At 38.2% G+C, this 21,271-nt stretch overlaps 2 protein-coding genes across 2 annotated transcripts in view; both read left to right on the top strand.

Annotated features, from left to right (window-relative positions):
- actr10 (actin related protein 10) overlaps nucleotides 1–6,864 on the top strand; it is a 9,100-nt gene extending 2,236 nt beyond the window's left edge. Inside the window, exons 4-13 of the mRNA XM_033991033.2 lie at nucleotides 136–244; nucleotides 354–461; nucleotides 1,344–1,411; nucleotides 1,491–1,570; nucleotides 2,136–2,171; nucleotides 2,253–2,326; nucleotides 2,706–2,779; nucleotides 2,937–3,018; nucleotides 3,845–4,046; nucleotides 5,202–6,864. Of these exons, the coding sequence (XP_033846924.1) occupies nucleotides 136–244; nucleotides 354–461; nucleotides 1,344–1,411; nucleotides 1,491–1,570; nucleotides 2,136–2,171; nucleotides 2,253–2,326; nucleotides 2,706–2,779; nucleotides 2,937–3,018; nucleotides 3,845–4,046; nucleotides 5,202–5,383 (1,015 nt within the window). The 3' untranslated portion in view covers nucleotides 5,384–6,864. The remainder of the gene's footprint in view (nucleotides 1–135; nucleotides 245–353; nucleotides 462–1,343; nucleotides 1,412–1,490; nucleotides 1,571–2,135; nucleotides 2,172–2,252; nucleotides 2,327–2,705; nucleotides 2,780–2,936; nucleotides 3,019–3,844; nucleotides 4,047–5,201) is intronic.
- Nucleotides 6,865–11,099: 4,235 nt separating this feature from the next.
- Nucleotides 11,100–20,753, top strand: cipcb (CLOCK-interacting pacemaker b). The gene is made up of 4 exons (XM_033991036.2): nucleotides 11,100–11,405; nucleotides 13,100–13,233; nucleotides 13,765–13,946; nucleotides 16,702–20,753. Exons 2-4 carry the CDS (start codon nucleotides 13,143–13,145, stop codon nucleotides 17,557–17,559), a joined length of 1,131 nt encoding a protein of 376 aa, XP_033846927.1. The 5' UTR covers nucleotides 11,100–11,405; nucleotides 13,100–13,142; the 3' UTR covers nucleotides 17,560–20,753.
- Nucleotides 20,754–21,271: the final 518 nt, after the last annotated feature.

The following is a 21,271-nucleotide window of genomic DNA, read 5'->3' as shown; positions in this document are numbered from 1 at the left end:
AGTAAAAAAAAAAAAAAAAGAAGAAAAAAACTGAATAAGAGAGTGTGCCTCAAACTTTTGACTAGTAGTGTATTTACAAAAAAAAAAAAAATTCACGATCTGTTGAACTAATCTTTTTCTCTGTATTTGACTCAGACATCTTTTGGTGAATCCTCGAGACAGAAGAGTGGTCATCATCGAGTCCATCCTCTGCCCGTCACATTTCAGAGAGACACTCACCAAAGTTTTCTTCAAACAGTTTGAGGTAACACGTCAAACTGACTCTCACTGTAGGACAACAGACCTATTTGTTCCTCCCCGTCGACTTCCCTGAATACACTTTTCATATTTTGTGTATGTGTTTTTTCCTTTAGGTTCCTTCCGTTCTCTTTGCCCCGAGTCACCTCATGGCTGTGATGACGTTGGGGATAAACTCGGCTCTAGTGATGGACTGTGGACACACGGAGACACTGGTCCTGCCTGTATCCTCACTCTGTCAAACTCTACAATACAAAGTACTAGTATTCCCATTAGAATAGACAAATATACTTCAAAGTTAGACAACATTTTTAGACAATCCTTCATTGGCCTATTCAGGGTTTTCAACTTCCTTCCCATGTGTTTTCCCATTCAAAAGATTTAAAATGTTGTTTTAAGTTGCGAATCACTATGGCAACTGTCCTAATTTCTCATCATTTAGAAACCCATAGAGTCAGACATAAGGTTCTTTTGTGAGTGAGCGGTTGGTAACAGTTGGAGGAGCGACAGTAGTAGTTTATCACCATCAAGTATGCTTTTTTTGTGAGTAAAATAAACTTTAGGACTGAATCTATAACTACAATTTAATCCTTGTCACAAACAGACCTGGAGTTGTGTTTTGTTTCATTCACACACGTTTAACACACAAACAAACCTGCAGATTTAGGCTGAGTTCTTCTCTCAGACTGAAAACGCTCTGTTCCACCTTGTGATGTCATCATGTGGTGATACAGGAAGTGCTCCACTGTGTTTTTAAACTCCACACACCTTCATTTCTAGAATCATTTGGATCATTTCAGCTCTGTAATTGCCAATCTCTCCTGAACTAAAGGTAAAAGGAGCTGTGAACTTGAAAACTACCACTTGATGACATCACAAGGTGGAACAGAGCGTTTTGAGCTTTGGAGATGTTACAGACTAATAATAAAGTGTGACTCAAACATGTGTGAGTGAAACAAAACACAACTCCAGGTCTGTTTTTAAGGGGGGAACAGCATTAGAACATGACTTAAAGCTAAAAGAGTCAGTTTTGCGTGATATTTAAACAGATTCTGCAGCTGTTTGGTGTATGGTGTTTGGTGTTTCATCCTTAGCCGGGGCATCAGGTTTATGAAAGCACCCCTATACTTCCTGCTTGGGAGGCTTTGCCATTGGGAGGAAAGGCTATTCACAAGTAAGAAATGTTCTTGTTTTATATTGTATCGTCAGAACAACATTAAAGCCTCTGTAAACCTGTATTATGCTTGTTACAGAGAACTGGACGCACTTTTAGTGGAACAGTGCACAGTGGACACAGACACCAGCTCTGGACAGACTGTGGCTGCGGCAATTGGTTAGTAACGAAGTAGAAGTAGAACATTTAAGGGATCTGTACTTAAGTAAATTATAAGTGAATACATTTTATTTTTACTTCAGTACATTTGAGAGCAGTAGCTGTACTTTCTACTCCACTACATTTTTGAACAAGACTGAAAAGTAAAAGTATTTTTATTATTTTCTGAGATTTGCTGAAAAGGCTGAGGGTTTATTTTTAACACGTTCATAATTTGAGGAAATAAAAGCAGAAAAAAACAATCGACTTCACTCGAATTCACTTGTTTCTGTTGGACAAAATTCACACAAATCTTTATCAATATCACTACTTTTGAAACTTTATAAAATCTGAAAATCTGCGCAAAATACCTTTACTTTTTACTCTTTAAGTACATGTTTAAACAGGTACTTTAATACTTTTACTTAAATAGATTTTTCATTTGATACTTTTACTTGAGCATTTCTTTGCTCTGGTACTTTTACTTAAGTAACAAAATTGAGTACTTCTGTGCTGTGAAAATATAACCATTTATTTTAAACAATCAGTTTTATTGTTTGCTAAGTTGAATATTTTTCATCCTCAGGGACCATTCCTGAAGATATAGTTGAGGATATCAAAGGTAAGGTGCACACTGTTTGACAACGTTTCAATTTATTTGGCAGATTCATTTAAAATAATTATATTTTCTGTTCTTATTTAGTTAGAACGTGTTTTGTCAGTGACCTGCAGAGGGGGCTCAAGATCCAAGACGCTAAATTCAATCCAGAAGCAGAGGTAAAATGTATTTATTACTTCCAGTAAGTAAAAAATCTGTATCTGATTTAGATGAACGTGTCACTCTTAAAGTACACATAAAATTAACAACAGATGTACTGCTATGACTATACGATTACAACGTTACAACGCAAACTTTTTAAACATTTTTTCAGTCATCAATGCAGCTTTTTGGGCAGTTTTTTTGAGATCTGATTGAAATTATAATGATCTAAATCAACAGTTATCCCGTCCCGTCTGCTGGACTCTAAACTTCGATTGTTTCACTGAATTGTGGTCGTTTTTATGCAACAATAAAATGACAAATAATCGAATCTCTTGCGTTCACTTATAATCGTGTATTTTACAGTTGTGAATTTAAACTTGTTCATCTCTGCAGCGCCCGGCTCCTCCACCAGATGTCGCTTTTCCTCTGGATGGAGAGAAAATCGTGCACGTCAAAGGCTCCATCAGGTTTGTTTTATCTTCATATTGACACCACCTCCGCTCCCTCCTCCATATTGTGTGGTGTATTTTCTGCATGTGTGTTTCTGTATTTACCTTATATAACATTGACCGTTGTGACAAATACATTTAACCACTTAGCCACTTTTTATTTGTATTTCACCAGAGACTCGCTCATGGAGATTCTGTTTGAACAAGACAATGAAGAAAAGAGCGTGGCCACGTTAATTCTGGACTCGCTTGTCAAGGTGAAGTTTGTTTTTCATTTAAAGGGCCAGTACCTGATTTCAAACCACGAGTCAGGAGGATGTTTTAGTTTGAACTTTTGACCTTTTATCTCCACCCCACCTTTACTGTGACTGTGATACTGCACCATGACAGAAAATCAAGTGTCTGGGATAGTGTCAGGCAGTTGGTTTCCCATGATGCTGAGTAAAAATGTGTCTGATTAGACGATGAAAAGGTGACCCTGTTAGAAACTTCTATACTTTACTGTATTTTGGCTCTTTTATAGGATCCGAATCTTTTGGATTTATTCAATTTAAAGAGCATTTTGTGTTTATTAATGTGACAGAAGCCAATGTGAGAATTCATTTTATCTATAAACTAACTACATAGAGAGAAAGGATTTGTTTAAAATGGTTCAAACTGAGAGTGGGAGTGTGTTTACCCTTTGGAATTATGAAATCTAGATAAAATGTTGCACTAAAATCATAATAATTTGAACTGTTATGATCCAAATGTTTTTTTTCTCTCACTCGTGTTACTGCTCTGCTTCTGTGCTGTGAATCTTTTGTTGTTTCAGGGTAATCAGAATATAAAAAAACGCATCAAAATTAGAATAAAAAAGATTTGGTTCTTTTAAAAAATTTGATCTGGTTCCAGTAGTTCTCGTTAAGGAATCGTTCAAAAGAGCCGACTCGTAGTAGTATTAGTTATTGCTGTGGAAATGAACAAATAGCCTTTTTACAGTTCAATTTTTGTCATAAACGGATTTTATTTTGACAAAAATCTGTAAAAACCATCATCAAACTGTTTTAAAAGTTTTATTCTAATCCTCGTCTTTCTCTGCAGTGCCCCATTGACACTCGTAAAGTCCTCTCTGAAAACCTGGTTGTGATCGGAGGCACTGCGATGCTCCCGGGTTTTCTACACAGACTCTTGGCAGAAATACGCCTCCTGGTGGAGAAACCGAAGTACAGCGAGGTGTTGGCGAGCAAAAGCTTCCGCATCCACTCCCCACCGGCCAAAGCCAACTGCACCGCCTGGCTCGGAGGTCAGATTATTAACGAAAAGTATTGGTGCTCGTCAACCAGAAGACATTTTATAATATTAGCGTTTTGTTTTACTTGTTGTGTTATTTTAAGTTTTTGTTTTAATAGATTCTTTTTTCAGACCAAGGTTTAGTTTGTTTTCTTCGTCTTTGATTGAGACGTCCAAACTGTGAGGTATGAAAACAAACTAAACCTTGATCTGAAAAAGAATCTATTAAGATAAATTAACAGAGGAACTGATGGACCTCACTGGACCCCACTGGACCTCACTGGACCTCACTGGACCTCACTGGACCTCACTGGACCTCACTGGACCTCACTGGACCTCACTGGACCACTGTCGTTGTTTGATTTTGTCAGTTCTGTTGTTGTTAAATGAACTTGTGAAGTCTGTGAGGTGATTGTTGTTGAGATATACAAATATACAAAATACAGGACATTACACATTTTACATAAGGCAAGTTTATTTTTTACAGCACAGTTGGACCACAAGGTAATTCAAAGTGTTTTACAGAATAAGAAAGACATTAAAAGCACAAAACAACAAATCAAAACATAAATTACACACCAAAAATAAACATTAAAAGAGAAGAGGCAGAATAAAAACCCTTCAGTCTCATGCAGAGATAAACAGAACAGAGCCTGGATTTAAACATGGTCGAAGTCGAGGTCTGTCTCACATCTTCAGACTGTTTTAGGTTTTAGCTGCTGAAAACTGAAACGCTGATTCACCTGGTTTAGTCCTGGTTCAGTCCTGGTTCAGTCCTGGTTCAGTCCTGGTTCAGTCCTGGTTCAGTCCTGGTTCAGTCCTGGTTTAGTCCTAGTATGTTTGCACAAAATTAAAGAAGCTCTGTCCATGCCCGTTGTGTCTAATATTTTATAATTTTATGACATATGCGCATAACATTTATAGAAATCTGTTTTTATTAATTGTATAAATATTTATGATATTATCATGTTTTTCATCCATTTCTGTTGTTGATTGTGGCCTGATAAATAGATGTATCGTCAGATTTTATAATTAGACTAATTTCTTGATGCAAATCAGTTTTATTTCACTTTCTTTGTTAGTTTTTCCAAAATGTCTCTTAGCTCCGCCCCTTGTGAACGTGTCATTGTTTAAATTTAAATCATAATTGTCTGTTTTCCGTTTCCAGGTGCCATATTCGGAGCGCTCCAGGACATTCTGGGAAGTCGCTCTGTGTCCCGGGATTATTACAATCAAACGGGTCGTATCCCGGACTGGTGCTGCCTGAGCTCGCCGCCCCCTGAGTCGCTGTACGAGGCCGGGAAGACTCCGCCCCCGCTCATGAAGAGGGCTTTTTCTACAGAGAAGTAACCACGGAAACAAGTCAAACAAGTGTATTTTGTACAGTTAAATTATAATGTGTTGTCAAACTATTAACAGTTCATATGTTAAAATAAACCGCATTAGTTAAAGATGCACTGTGTAACATTTCTGGTGATGTCTCCATGGAGATGTTACAGTTTAGGCTTGTCTGGAATGTTCCGCAGTATAGCATTAAACGTGTCTAGCTTGTTATTTTATGTTTTTATCGCTTAAAAAAACCCTCAAAAACATGCATGGTTAGTGTGAGCGCGGTCGCCTCTCCACAGATCTGACCTGTAACTCGTCCGGATGCGGGCACCTGCTTGTTTCCATAGAGATAGATATGTTACAATGCCATACTGTGGAACATTCTAAGCAAAGCAATAACAAAAATGGAGTAAAACAGCTGCTGGACTTGGAGTCTCTTTCTATATAAACACCAGAAAAGTTACACAGTGTACCTTTAAAATAATAATAAAGCATTCATTTACGTTGCATTATTCTTTCACTCCTCTTTTAGCCGCAGCTGCCCTGGGGCTGACTGACAAACATGTGGCTGCCAAACCTTCAGAAAACATTTGTAACATTTGTAAAAAAAAAAAAAAAAAAAACTGTTTACGGCTCAAATTTCCTTCTAGAAAATTCAACTCTTGACAGTTTTACGCTTAAGAAATGCTCCTGTATCAGAATTCACCAGTTTAATCTACACTGTCTGGACAAAAAAAACGTCACACACTTTAATATTTCGTTGGACCACCTTTAGCTTTGACTCGCTGTGGCGTTGTTTCAATAAACTTCTGCAATGTCACAAGATTTATTTCCATCCAGTGTCGCATTAATTTGCTGCACTGATGTTTTAATAATGTCCTGGACAGTTCTTAACACAATATTAATAGTTTCTTTAATCTTAGATGTTTTCTCTGCTTGATGCCGATGATTCGACTCTTCTCAAACATTTTTTCCACGACCACAACAAATGAGAATTGGCCCTTTACACCAGTTGGGGGTTAAATAACTTGTACCGATTTTCTTGGTTAAATCCAGGTAGCGATTTGTTTTGTTTTTTTGTCCAGGCAGTGTATTTATTCTCTTCGAATCACAAAAGTAACAAACTATTCGATGTAACTTACACTAAAACACGACCAGTCAAAGATTTGGACACATTTCTTGTTCAGTGTTTATTATTTTCTTTATTTATTTTTTTTTACAGATTTCTACATTTTATACACACAGAAAACACCAAATATCGGAATAAGATATTTATTTACTACACACAGTAATTCCATATGTCTTACTTCATATATTTGGTGTCTTCTGCGTGTATAAAAATGTAGAAATAAGTAACAAACCCGACAGAGGGTGTGTCCAAACTACTGCATGGTCGTGTATGTTTGTGTAGTATTTGTATTTTAGTAGCTGCTGTTTAACTGAAAGCAGAAACGTAAATGCCACTTGTGTATTTTACTGCAGGATTAAATGTTAAGTACTGAACCCGGACGGGTGTGGGACCTTTGTGTTTGGAAAACGCCTAACGACAAGTACGAGTACACACAAGTTTGGGAAGAGGTGGTGGAGCATAATGAAGTAAAAGTACTGTGCTTATGTGTGCATTTTAGCAATTTGTACTTTACTTAAATAGATTTAAAATGGGATACTTTTTACTTTTACTTCACTACATTTGAGAGCCGTATCTGTACTTTCTACTCCACTACATTTTTGATCATCGATTCAGCTCAAATCTTTATCAAAATCATCACATTTGAAGCTTTATAAGACTCAAAATATACGAGAAATACCTTTACTTTTTACTCTTTAAGTACATTTTTATACAGGTACTTTAATACTTTTACTTATGTTTATGTTTTCATGTGATACTTTTTCTTTTACATGAGTATTTTTTGCTCCAGTTTCTGTACTTTTACTTCTTCCAGCACTGATTACTTGAACGTGATGTACAGTATTGCCACGTTCTTACTAGTATCTGTCACAAGAGGGCGCTATTGTTGTTCTATTAGTAAAATAAGTCTTTATTACATAATACATTAACACAGGAGATTAACCTTATGAAATTTTAGTGTAAAGATGCACTGTGTAACTTTTCTGGTGGAGGGTCTCGCACTTACACAGCTCCATTGAACGTGTCTATCTCCATGGAGACAAACAAGTAATGCCACCAAGTCGAGTTACGAGCCAGATCTGTGGAGATGCAATGTCGCTGACCATAAGAACGCATGTGTAGGAGATGGCTCAGTTAATGCCATAATATGGAACATTCATATCACCTCCATGTCGACTGGTTTAGTCCTGGATTAGCTCTGGTTTAGCCCTGGTTTAGCCCTGGTTTAGCCCTGGTTTAGCCCTGGTTCAGCCCTGGTTCAGTCCAGCTTTAATCCTGGTTTAGCCCTGGTTTAGCTCATGTTTAGTCCTGGTTTAGTTCTGGTTTAGTCCTGGTTTAGTCCTGGTTTAGCCCATGTTTAATCCTGGTTTAGTTCTGGTTTAGCCCACGTTTAGTCCTGGTTTAGTTCTGGTTTAGTCCTGGTTTAGTCCTGGTTTAGTTCTGGTTTAGCCCATGTTTAGTCCTGGTTTAGTTCTGGTTTAGCCCACGTTTAGTCCTGGTTTAGTCCTGGTTTAGTCCTGGTTTAGTTCTGGTTTAGCCCATGTTTAGTCCTGGTTTAGTTCTGGTTTAGTTCTGGTTTAGTCCTGGTTTAGCCCATGTTTAGTCCTGGTTTAGTTCTGGTTTAGCCCATGTTTAGTCCTGGTTTAGTTCTGGTTTAGCCCATGTTTAGTCCTGGTTTAGCTCTGGTTTAGTCCTGGTTAAGATCTGGTTTAGCTCTGGTTAAGCTCTGGTTTAGTCCTGGTTTAGTCCTGGTTTAGCTTTGGTTTAGTCCTGGTTTAGTCCTGGTTTAGCATTGGTTTAGTCCTGGTTTAGTCCTGGTTTAGCTTTGGTTTAGTCCTCGTTTAGTCCTGGTTTAGCATTGGTTTAGTCCTGGTTTAGCCCACGTTTAGTCCTGATTCAGCCCTGGTTCTCGTGTGTCTGTTCTCACTTAAACCGTCTCATTTCTCTTGTCACGTGTTCATTGATATGACAAAACTAGTGGTGGGACTTTCGGTTCTTTTTGGATCCGAAAAGTTTTTTTGGAGCCGTTAATTTCACAGAGCCGTTCAAAACACTGGCTCTTTTATTACGTAACGAAATGTCTGGGTTGAGTCTGGCCTGTTTGTGGGAGTAAATAGTTTGTGATGTTGGTGCAGACTGAGCAGAATTACATAAAGGCGACATCACTCCTTTTAACGATCATTAAAATGGAACCACGACATGAAGAAAACACGACTCAGAACCTTCAGCCTCTGCAACGAACATACACTCACAACTCACAACTCTATGGAAACAGGACGCACAGGAGCTTTGTTTTACAGTAAATGAGCTCAAATGAAGATGGTGGGCAGAGAAGTATTTTCATGTAAAAACAGAAATGCAGTGTCTCCATCACAGTCAGTATTTCATCATAAACGTCCAATATTACACAAAATGGACTTAAGTCTTGTTCTAATGCCGTTACCTCCTCAAAAACAGACCTGGAGTTCTGTTTTGTTTCATTCACATGTTTGGAGATGTAGAGAGATTAGTAATGAAGAGGTACTCAAAGCTCAAAACGCTCTGTTCCACCTTGTGACATCATCAAGTGGTCGTTTTCAAGTGAACAGCTCCTTTTTATCTTTAGTTCAGTCGAGATAAACGGCAACTCCAGGGCAGAAATGATCCAAATGATTCTATAAATGAAGGTGTGTGGAGTTTAAAAACACAGCGGAGCACTTCCTGTATCGCCACATGATGACATCACAAGGTGAAACAGAACTCAGGCTAAGAAAGAAAGAAGGAAAGAAAGAAGTAAAGTAAGAAAGAAGGAAAGTAGTTCAGAAAGAAAGGATAGAAAGTAGGAAGGATAGTACAAAAGAAATTAATTACAAAAGAAAGAAGGATGGAAAGTAGGAAAGAAAGAAAGGACAAAGTAAAAAAGGAAGGAAAGAAGGACGTAAAGTAGGAAAGTACGAAAGAAAGGACGGAAAGTAGGAAGGTAGGTAAGTAGTTTAGAAAGAAAGGACAAAGTAAAAAAGAAGGAAGGAAAATGGTAAAGTAGGAAAGTACAAAGAAGGAAGGAAGTAAAGTATCAAAGAACAAAGGAACTTCTTTCTATCTATCGTCCAGTGTTTTCCACATAGAGCACAGATTATCCCCTTAACCACTTTTCCCTGAGTTATTGCCTGAGTTATGAGTTATTCCCTGTGTTATTCCCTGAGTTATGAGTTATTCCCTGTGTTATTCCCTGAGTTATGAGTTATTCCCTGTGTTATTCCCTGAGTTATGAGTTATTCCCTCAGTTCCTGCTGCACAGCCCGTGAGTCTGAGCTCCTTGTGCTGCACGTGAGGACGCTCTGTTCTGTTTACTACGAGCTCCAACTCCATTTCCTGCTTTAAACGCATCTGTGAGACACTAAATCACCCCACCCGTTACGTAAAAGCGTCTGAACATGGTGTAGTTAAAGCTACGTCTCCCCCTGCTCCGTCAGCGCGTGGATTCCCGTGTGGTTTCACTCTTTATCTCTTCTGTATTTCTCTGTGTGGGACCAGAGCAGCTCGTACATGATGTCCTCGTGCCACACATCCACACACAGTCACGTTTTAGAGCGCCTGGTTCTGTCAGCCAATCACAGCGCGGGGTCGGCACGGAGGGGGCGGGGGCAGAGCGTGACGTCAGCCCCCTCTTTCCATATAAGGCGAATAGTGAGTACAGCTGAGAACGGGGGCGGGTTAAAGCCCAGGCATTTGGACCGCGTGGGTGTGTTTTCTATGAAGCAGCAGGGATGAGAGCTAGTTTAACATGGAATAAACATAAAATTATTAAAATAAGATAAACAAAAGTCTAACATTTCATATATGGGCTGATGGTGTTCTTGAATTTAACTTGCAACATGGACCTTCCCCGTAAATGAAGGTTATTATATTATCCCAATAGCACATACTGGTTTGGATAAATGGGAATGTGTATAAAATAAAAATAAAATAAATGCCTATAATTGTCCTGGCCTATATTTTATTCATTATTATTGACCTGACCATTATACTATCAGCTTCTATTTATTTTGCCCCCCAAAAAACATTTTTCACCTCACTGATCTCTCAGTGCAAAATAGTTTTATTATATATCAGAGTGTTTCTATACAGGTATTAATTATTATATACTATTTATTTATCAATCTATCTATTTACCTATCCATATATCCATCCATTTATTCATCCATCCATCCATTAATTGCAATATAATTCTTAAAAAAAAACCCAAAAAACTATTAATTGTTATATAATTAAAAAAAAATACTATTCATTGCAATATAATAAAAAAACAACAACTATTAATTACACTATGATTAAAAATAATATTAATTGCAATATAATACAAATATTAATTGCAATATAATTCTAAAAAAAAATAAAATAAAACAATACAAATTTATTGCAATACAATTCTAAAAAACAACAAATTAAAAAAACGTTTTGGTGTGTTTTCCCAGATAAGTGAATAAACTTTTATCAACAAATGAAGTAAATGCAGATGCCCAGTCCCTCCCCGCACGAAACGCCTGGACTTTAACGAGACTCCCGTAAAACAAAGATTTCTCGTGTTTTTTTGCACCTTTTGTCCGTCTGGAAACACTCACCCCGGGGTCAACGACAGTCCAGCGCGTCCCGACGCCCCCTGCCCGCGTGTACAGCTCATTTCCCCCGTAAAGAACAAAACGACCCAAAGGGAACAGCCACCGTGGTGCGCACGTGCCTGAGCCGGGGGGAGGGGCCGCGGGTCCCGTGTGCCGAGTCGTGGAACACCGAGTTCCAGAGCGCGGAGGTCGGACACACAGACAGACACGCCTCGGTGAAGCTCCAGCAGGACACGGGACGGAACGGAACGACTCCTGCACCAAACTAACCGACAGATTTACTCCTCTCATGTCAGTTTGTTCATAACTGAGACAAGTAAGTTTATAATTTGTTAAACTTTGCTGATTTCATTGATTTGTGCTGTTTTGGTTGCGATTGTGGCTAATGCTAAGCTAATGCTAAGCTAACCTATGTCATTATATGTAAATAGAACAGTAAACCTGCTTTTTCCTCTAAAATGTGATCTGCGTGTGTCTGGATTAAAAGTTTATTGAAATACAGTTAAAATGCACTTTAGATTAATAAATATAACGAGCTTGGTGCAATTATTTAGGTTTATTTTAGTGTTTTTGGTTGTTTAGTAGATGATGTGTTAGTATTGTTCAGCACAGACAGACCCCCCTCCATTCATTTTTTAGGTTTCAGTTCCTTAAATATTACTTTAAAACTGTGATATTTGCCTGGATTTTAAGCTTAGACGGTCTAAAATGATCACTTTAATAAAAATATAAAGTCACATTGATGATTCTGACAATTATTATTACAATAATTTGTGTTATTTCTGCTATGTTTTGTCTAAACCTCACCAGTTTCAGAATAATAAATAATATTACATGCCTGATTTGTACTTTATTTTCGACTCAGTCATTATAATTTAGCTATTTTATTTCATTTTGTAGTTTGAGGTGAGTCATATTGTTTTAAAGGGGGGGTTCCCTATTCAACAGATGCACATCAGTAGAATAGTTCTGTTTTGTTTTTTTTTTTACATTTTTTTTTTAATTTCAGACACAAATATTATTCTTTCTGTAGTTAAAAAAGAGCAGGCTACAAAAAAAAAATCTATATATACACGAGGCAACAAAATAAAGATCATTAGTGTGGAGTCCGTGTGCGGAGGTGTAACGGCATGAGCTCATTTGAGGGTTGATCAGAGTCATTTTAATGTTATTTTAAGACATCTCCACCTGCATAAAAGTGTATGTTAAGCGTATGTTAAGTATCTAAGCAGTGCCTCACAGGTGGAGGTGTCAGCGTCCACAAACAGCTGACTCTCGCTGTTTTATTATGTCTGTTGCCTGGTTCGAAATGAAGATTCAAGTTAAAGAGCATCACCAAATTTGGATAATGTCTGTCTAAACTGTTGAATGTTAATAAACTACAACGAGCATATACAAGTACGGTCAGTGCGTGTAGTAGTTGTGTTACATTGACCTGCGTGACTCTTTTGATGAGTGGTTTGTATAGTGTTGTTTGACATTCTGATTAAATCTTGTGCTGTGAACGGGGTGTAGTGGAGGAAAGTGCAAAGTCTCTGTACTTTTTACCACATACTTTGCTTAAATACTTGGAATTTTGGCCATTCTTATCTTAAAAGAAAGTTAAAATATTCAATACATTGTGACATATTCAGTCCTTTATATGTAGAAAGAGAATTGTGGTAGTGATGACATAATTATCATCGCATTTGTTAGGAATATGTTATCTTTGTTGCAAACTATTAGCTTAAATTAATACTTGTGCTTAAACTTGGAGAAATTGAAGTTTGTTTTTTTTTGAGCCAGTTGTCAGACAATGTAAAAATGATCTCCGTTTGCTTGTTTTGATGCTTTTAAAACATTTATTTCTTTATTACAATACAAAAGGTCTTTATTTTTCAGCTTAATAAGAAAAATAAATGTGAAAAATAAAGGTGAAAATGACATTTATGGGGTTGTCTCAGTCTTATCTCAAAGAAAACGCGCGTTAAATGTGATGAATTAAATGCTTGATGATCTGTTTGTTACCAGGTTGTGAAACGTATTCCACTGTGAGCTCAAAAGAAGCAAAAAGATGAGCACGAAGAGAAAGGCACCGACCCGACCTGGCAACATGAAGTCGGGAGAGTTTCAGACTGAAGCTGAGAGGGACTCTGGGTTTTCAGGTGGGATTTTCAAATTACTTCATTAAATTCACTTTTTGCTAGTTTTGTATTTCGACCAGTGGAGTAAGAAGATTGTTATTGTGTAGAAATAGAAGTGTTTGTAATCTCCTGGAGTGGAAGGGCATCTGGTGTAAAATCCATAACAAGAAAGGAAGCTGCTTAAGAAAAAAACATTTAAACTTGTGTGAAAAACAACTTAAAGGAAATGTTATTGCTTTGCCTGTAATGTTCCACAGAATTATATTAAACCTATGTATCTCCATGGAGACAAGCAATTTACTGCGAGTTACAGGTTAGATCTATGGAGAGGCAGCCACACTCACAGTAAGCACTCGCAGTAATCGCATTTTAAGCACAAAAACATTTAAGTTAATGCCCTACACTAGAACATTCCACGCAAAGTAATTACATCTCCATGGAGACAAGAAGGCTGCACTTTCCATGAGTAAATTTATGCAGTACAAATTTATATAAACATCTGTATAAAAAGAAACTAGGACGTATTTATCTGTATTTTTTGTTGTTCTACAGATGCGAGTTCGGAGCATCTGAGCACCATAGACGCCACAGACTCCGAGGACTCGCCTGGTCCGGTCCGGCCGAGTTCCAGCCCAAAGGGGACCTCCTCAAACCCCGGGACCCTCACTGTGGTGGGAGGGGCCTACTCCAACCTGTCCTCAATGATCATCATGAACAACGTAGTGCTCAAACAGGTACGCAGCAGTTTACAGGGAACGTAAACTAGGATTAAACCAGGACTAAACTAAGAGTAAAGTAGGACTGAACCAAGATTAAACCAGGATGAAAACTAAGAGTAAAGTGGGACTAAACTAAGAGTAAAGTGGGACTAAACTAAGAGTAAAGTGGGACTAAACTAAGAGTAAAGTGGGACTAAACTAAGAGTAAAGTAGGACTAAACTAAGAGTAAAGTAGGACTAAACTAAGAGTAAAGTAGGACTAAACTAAGAGTAAAGTAGGACTAAACTAAGAGTAAAGTAGGACTAAACTAAGAGTAAACTAGGACTGAACCAGGGCTAAATTTGGAATAAACTAGGACTAAACAAGGCTAAAAGCAGGACCAATCTGGGTCTAAACCGAGACTAAACTAGGGCTATAGCAAGAATAAACTAGAACAGATGCAGGACTAAAGCAGGACCGACCCAGATCTAAAACAAGACTGAACCATGTCTGAACCAGGACTAAAGTGGCACTACCTGGTCTAGATTAGGACCTACTCAGAAAGACTGAGCTAGGTCTAAAGCAAGACTAACCCAGTACAAAACCAGGACTAAACTAGGACTAAAACTGGTCCAATGCTGGTTTAAATTAGGAAGAGATCAGAAGGACTAAACCAAGTCTAAACTGTGACGAGACTGAACAAGAGCAAAGGTCTAAAGCAGGACTAAATCAGGTCAAAAGCAGGACTATATTGGGACTAAGATAGGACTAAACTAGTACTAAAGCAGGACTAAACCAAACCAAGTCTAAAACTGTACAAAACCAGTTCTAATCCATGACTAAACAAGGCCTAAAGCAGGACTCCACGGCTGCTACTCGACCTGTACACACTGTTCTGAAACGCACGTGGTCCTTGTGTCAGTTCATGTTTCAGTCGCCTTTGTTTAATTTGCTGTCACTTCACTCTGAGAAAGTGTGAGAGTAACTTAAACCCCCGCTCAGTGCAAGGTGTCCACTTCAACTTGTTCTACTTGTTTCTCTAGAGTTAGTTTTGGGCTATTTTTTTTTTTTTACATTTTTGGTTTAAATTCTCTTATATCAATTTGTTTTGTGCCCAATTGTTTTGCTAATCAATCCAAAACCCATGGATACATCAGGGAACCACTTAAAAATTCACACACACACACTCGAGGTGGGTTGAGTGTCTTGCCCAAGGACGCAACAGCATTCATCTTCTGTCAGTGCGTCCCTAAGCACCGTAGCTGTTTCGTTATCTGACACCTCACCTTTAAGTCCTAGCCAGTGTTCTCTCAAAAACGTAAAAAAAACCCCACAACACACATTTATTCCCAGACAAATCCAGTCTCTGTCCGTGCACGTTCTCGTTTTACGCAGTTGTTGTTGTTGTTCTGCTGCATTCCACTGCCTTTTCTAGCCCCCGGGAAATCTTTTTGTGCGAAGACGATATTGAAAAACCAGTTAGAGTTGCTTTGGTGGGATAGTACCTGTGCTAATTTATCACAGGAAGGTGTTTTTTCAGGCAGTTTAAACCATAAACTGTGTAAAGAAGTGGACTGAGCGAGTGTGACGTCACCGACAGCCAATTCACTTTCTGTGTAAAAACCACGGCCTCTTTCTCTGTCTCTGCTGCTGTCAGACTCGTCATTTTGGTTTTAAATGTTTGTATTAACCCTCTACATGATCCTGGGGTTTTTATTTCACTATTGTGTCTGTAAATCAAGATCTGAACATTAAAAACAGACGAATCAGGCGCCTTCTTTCACTGTGGTCACTCCTGCTAGCATTAGCAACAGGTTTGATTGACAGCGTTGCTTAAACAGTGGTGTGGGGCGTTACCTTCAACAGTTTGACTCCTGATTGGCTCTTTGGTTGCTATGATACTGGAGGTCAGAATTCCAAATATGGAACTCGGCTCCAAATTCGCCGCAGTCACTTAATCTACTTCTTTATACAGCCTGTGCAAAGGTTTTAGATCCCTTTATTATAAAAAGACTCAAGCTGTTCATTTACGATAAGAAATTAGTTTAAAATTTGACTTGTTTTACTGTTTAAATAATCCGTTAAAATTGGCTATGAAATGTTTTACAGAAATGTCCTCACAACAGCTATGACAAATATTGAGGAAAAGGGGACAAAAAATGTGTTCAAGAGAAAATTATAACTGACAAAAGTAAAAATATTTTTTCCACATTCAGTTTTTGAGTTTGAAAATCTGGTCCCCCTGTTTTTGTCAAATATATATAACCATTTTTTTCTTTTTCTGTTGCATTACCACAGTAACTATATTAAGACTTACAGTTCACCGGGGATGAGCTAAAAAAAGTCTGTAAAGTTGTAGTGTATTGTTTTATATCCTGCTTTTGTTTAGCTTATTTATGGAGAATTGTGGTGTGGGAGCGTGGGTGGTGGACGCTTTGGACAGAATTACACTGTTAAACCTAAGAACAGATTGAAAAGGATCCGGGAGAGATTGCTAAATTACTTAAACATGCCTGGATGATATTTAAAACTTGTTCAGGCACGTTTTTGATGAGGGAACAGCTCTATAACATGGAAGAAGGCTCCAGAAGTTGTTTGGAGACAGACTAATAATAAAAAAACAAAGCAAAACACAACTCCAGGTCTGTTTTTGAGGAGGAAACAACATTAGAACATGACGTAAACCTCACAACAGTTAATGTCATGTAATAAAGCACCTTTTAAAGAAAACTCAACTGTGTAACTGAGTGTAAAATGCTTCTAACTCTGTTCCTGTGTTTTTGTTTTCAGCCTGGGGACCCACCTCCTCCCTTGAAGCCCTGGAGGTTCAGTCCCGCGGTGGAGGTGGTTCAGCCTGTGGTTCAACAGCCTCAAGTCGTCTTCCTCCAGCCGGTCGTGTCGCACCAAAACTCCAACTCCAAGACCTCCAGCAAACACCGCCGGTCCAAAAAGTACCTCCCAATCCTCAAATCCTACCCCAAAATCGCACCTCGGGACAGCAGTAGCTCCTCAGGTAGAGGGACCTCGTCTTCCTCCACTTCTTCCACATCCTCCGGCTCTCCCACGACGTCGGACAGGTGTAGCCAAAACTCTACAGAAGAAAAATCGCAGAGAAGTCATAGCAACGCCGTTCAAAGTGCATCGTCAAACCTTCCGTTACATCAAAGTACTGTTTCGCCTTTGCTAAAAAAAGAACTTTCGCTTCCTTCAATGGAAACGACCAACAGCGGACATTCTAAAGACAGCCAAAAACGTTTAGCTAGTTCATCGGAGCTAGCAACGGCGCCGTCTTTTGCGTTCAATCCCAAAAAACAACCTCTGCAAATCCAACAACCCGATCCAGAAGCCGTCTCCGTTGGACAACCTGAAAACGAAGGCGACGACGATGTCCGAAGGAAGCGGTTTTGCAATACTTATAACATTTTGAGTAAATCGGGTTTGCTGGATATTACGCTTCGCACTAAGGAGCTGCTACGTCAAAACAAGCGCACCCAGACGGACATCGATCGACTCAAAGAGCAAACGGACCTGTTTTTGCAGGTGCTACGAAGTGGGGACACCGGCCTCTGTGTGAAACTGCAGAGAAGTCTCCAAGAGGACAAGGACAGGGACAGGGAGGGGAGAGAGGGCAACAGCGAGCAAGTCTAAACCGTTTTGACGTACGATCCGATAATACAGACTGAAACGGACACTAGATTGGTTGTAATATTAATCTTGATTTGAAACGGGGGGGTTGCTCAGATCATTACTCGCCTTAAAACAAAAAGGTTCTGTGTTCGATTCCTTGGGTTTTCCCCATGTGTGGTCCATGTTTGGGTTTGTGTCCAGACCGTAGACTGTGCAAAGAGGTGGACTGAGTGAGTGCGATGCGTTCAAATGAAGCTCATCGAGGCTAGCGGTTATAGCGGCTAATTTGGAGCAGAGTTTCATGTTTGGAATTACGACCACGAGTATCATAGCAACCAAAGAGCCAATCTGGAGCGAGTTTGTCTTCCCGCCCGCACCGCTGGTTTAGCAGGGAGTGGGCGCTTAGCAACACTGTCAATCAAACCTGTTGCTAACGCTAACAGGAGCGACCTCGGGGAAAGAAGGCGCCTGATTTGTCTGTTATTAACGTTCATATCTTGATTTACAGACACAATAGCGAAATAAAAACAGCAAGAACATGTAGAGCGGGTTAGTACGAACATTTAAGACCAAAATGACTCGATGAGACGAGGGAACCGGAAGTACGCACCTTAATCACGTCCTATTTGGACCGCAGCGGCTAGCAGGTTAGCTATGTCCATTTATATAAACGGTCTATGATCCAGACACTTCCATCGACCTCCTTAAACACGAACAAAAGATAAAGTCCTCCAGCTAAGGTCGTTCTGTCCAAGACTAGCTCAAGATCTGGAGATGGACCCACTCAATCTGATCTTTTACAATTAGAAATGACTGAACTTTACTTAAACAGTCAAACAACTCAAACTTAAATCAGTCCATATCGGCTGTAATGAAATGACAATCTATTTTACTGCCTCTACAAGTTTAAACACCGAAATCAAAATGTCCCCGCGACTGCTGGAGCAAATATTGATAAAAGGGACAAAGAAAAACAATATAAATATATAAATTAAAACTCAAAAGTAAAAAATACTTTCCAAATAAGGTCATTTTCTTGTTAATAAATGGTACAAATTGAAGTCGACGTTTGTCTCAGTTCAAGATTAATATTCTCAATTTAAGTCATTTGAATGTTTTCCGTTTGGAGTGCGGAGGGTTGAAGAGACGGGACTTTGCGGGGGGTTGTGAAGCGGCTTGGACAGATGGACTGGAAGTATCGCGCTCTAAAATACCCACCCAACCCCCACCCAAGCACCACCCAAGCACCCACCCTGACACGGCCTACTTCTACTACTACTACAACAACAACAACTACTACTACTACTACTACTCCCGACACTCCAGACTTACCCAGAACACAAGAAAGTCACAAAATAATCAAAGGGATGCGATTGTAGTTCAAACTGAAAGCCAAAATGAAATTAATGGTTTTATTTTATTCTAAACTTGACTTTTGTGGAGGTTTGAAAAACATCCCTGGAGTTGTGTTGTGCTTTTTCGTTATTTTTGGGGGGTTTTTTTGCTCGTGTTTTGAGTTGTTTTGAGTTTTTTAATGTGTAGAAATCCAGCATTTTTCTTACATATTAAGTAAAGACGCTGTATCTGACTTGAACTTCATCTTAAAAACGCAAAAAAAACAGAAGTGGTTCCTTTTAAACGGTTTGCAGTGGTCCAAAGTTACTCCTCACTTATTCAGAGCATCCTAATTACTCACAGAGATGAGTTTATAAGCACTTTCCAGAGGCCGTGACAGTAAAGCTAACAACTACTAGCATGCTAACTGTGCGCTTATTTTGACCTTGAGAAAAAAAAAAACATCAGGTACTGGGTCGTTAGTCGATGTTATTTAAAATGAACTACAGAGAGTGGTTCAGAAAGACGACATTTTGCATAATTTAAGACTTTTTTACTACAAATTGACTTGAAAAATGGCGTGTGGAGGGTGTATTTTGTAAATTATTTAAGTGCCAATGAGGACGACACTGCAAAAACCTACGGACCGTGTAAACTTTGTGTATTTGGGCTCAAATACACAAATCTCTACTAAAAAACACTACAACTCAAGACCTTTTGCCACTACAGTCGTTAATCAGGTTTGTGTATCAATTTTGGGAAGAAAAATACAATTCACATCACTTTTTTTGTGAATTTTACTCAAAAATATATGTTGTTGACTATAATTAATATTGTTTGTCAACTTTTCCCATTACATTTTTAAGTTTTTCTAGTTTAAATACATAAAAACTCATTTTCTTTGTGTTGGAGAAACAGAAAAATTAATTTATTCAAGCTTAATATTTGACTTTTTTGTGTAACTTCCCAAAGCAACTTCAACTTTGGCTTTTTTTATTTTATTTTTTTAAGTTCTTTAAGTGGCACAAAGTGGGTTGAGTGGGTTAAGCATCCATTCATAAACGGGGCAGTTGCTGGTTCAAACCTTCTGTTACTGTATCACTGACATTTCAAGACATTTCAACCCGCACTGTCAACTTATTTTAACATGTTAGCAGTTTCTATATTGTTTAAAATACTCATTAACTACACAGTATTCCAGTTTAACGCCGTTATGGACTAAACCAACCGTCGGAAATACATTCTCGTGTCGTTTAGTCCCGTTTGTTGCATAATGATGTAATGTAAACCGTTTTGTAAGAGTTATTTTGAATGTGTTTACGGCCTTTTGCCATCGTTTAAATTGTTCTGTGCCTAGAAATGTTGTTGTTCTGTCGTCTTTTAGTTCGATCCCTCTTTGCTTTGACGCTAGAATCTTCTGAATGGCAGCTTGAGCACGAGGCGATCGGACGTAGGCAAGTCAAACCCGTTGACCCTGATCCCGTTAAGTCCGTTTTCACACGCGCTCGCTCTCGTAGGTGTTCAGACTAGGGCTGGGTGATACGCAAAGTTTAATTACATTGAAATTTTCTAAGGAGATTTTGTATTTTTTTTTTTTTGTATGTGTTTATCTGAGCTATAAAACACTGGAAAAACTCAAATTTAATTCAAAAGGTGCGTTTATTTTTGATAATCTTGTGCATTGTAACAGCAAAACTAAATTACTTGTTGGAAATGACTAGTTTTCCATGTCTTATTTATTTATTAATGGGGTTTTTTTGGGTTTGTTAATGGGTAAATTATTGAGAATCTGATTTACAGTGTTGACCTAAGGTGCTGTTAAAAGATGCATTTAATATTTCAGGAAAAAAAAGTATTATTTGGACTAAAATAAAAAACACACACACAAAAAAAATAAAAAATTAATTAATGATAAATAAATAAAATAATAATACAAATATAAACAAAAAATAATAATAGTAAAAATATAAATAAATGAAATAATGTAAATGTTCCAATCTGGCACTTTTCCATTTACTTAATTTAACTTTTTATGATTATTTTTAACATATTACCCAGCCCTAGAGTTTATATTATGCCTTATTATGTAATGTCCATTTTATTTTACAGAACTGTTTCTGTCAAAAGTGATTTCTGCTCTGTTCAAAACGGCAGCTACAGAACAAACTTCATTTTTGCGTTGGCTTTGCTGAACGTCCTTGGCACTGTGTGATTCTTGTAAATAAAATAAACTGTTTTTGTTTTTTTTCTACTTTGGTCTACACCGTCTCGTTATGACCACTTGTTGCTTGTGTTTGTATTTAAGTATGATTTATGATTTATGATTATTTTTTTCTCTTTTATTAAATGCCTCATGAAGAACTGCTTAAACTGTGTTGTCTGGAATTATTATTTTTTG

This window comes from Periophthalmus magnuspinnatus, chromosome 24 (assembly GCF_009829125.3).
Source record: "Periophthalmus magnuspinnatus isolate fPerMag1 chromosome 24, fPerMag1.2.pri, whole genome shotgun sequence".
In the NCBI taxonomy this organism is placed as follows: domain Eukaryota; kingdom Metazoa; phylum Chordata; class Actinopteri; order Gobiiformes; family Gobiidae; genus Periophthalmus; species Periophthalmus magnuspinnatus.
Note: the sequence above shows the minus strand (reverse complement) of the source record. Positions and strands in the feature narration are given on the sequence as shown.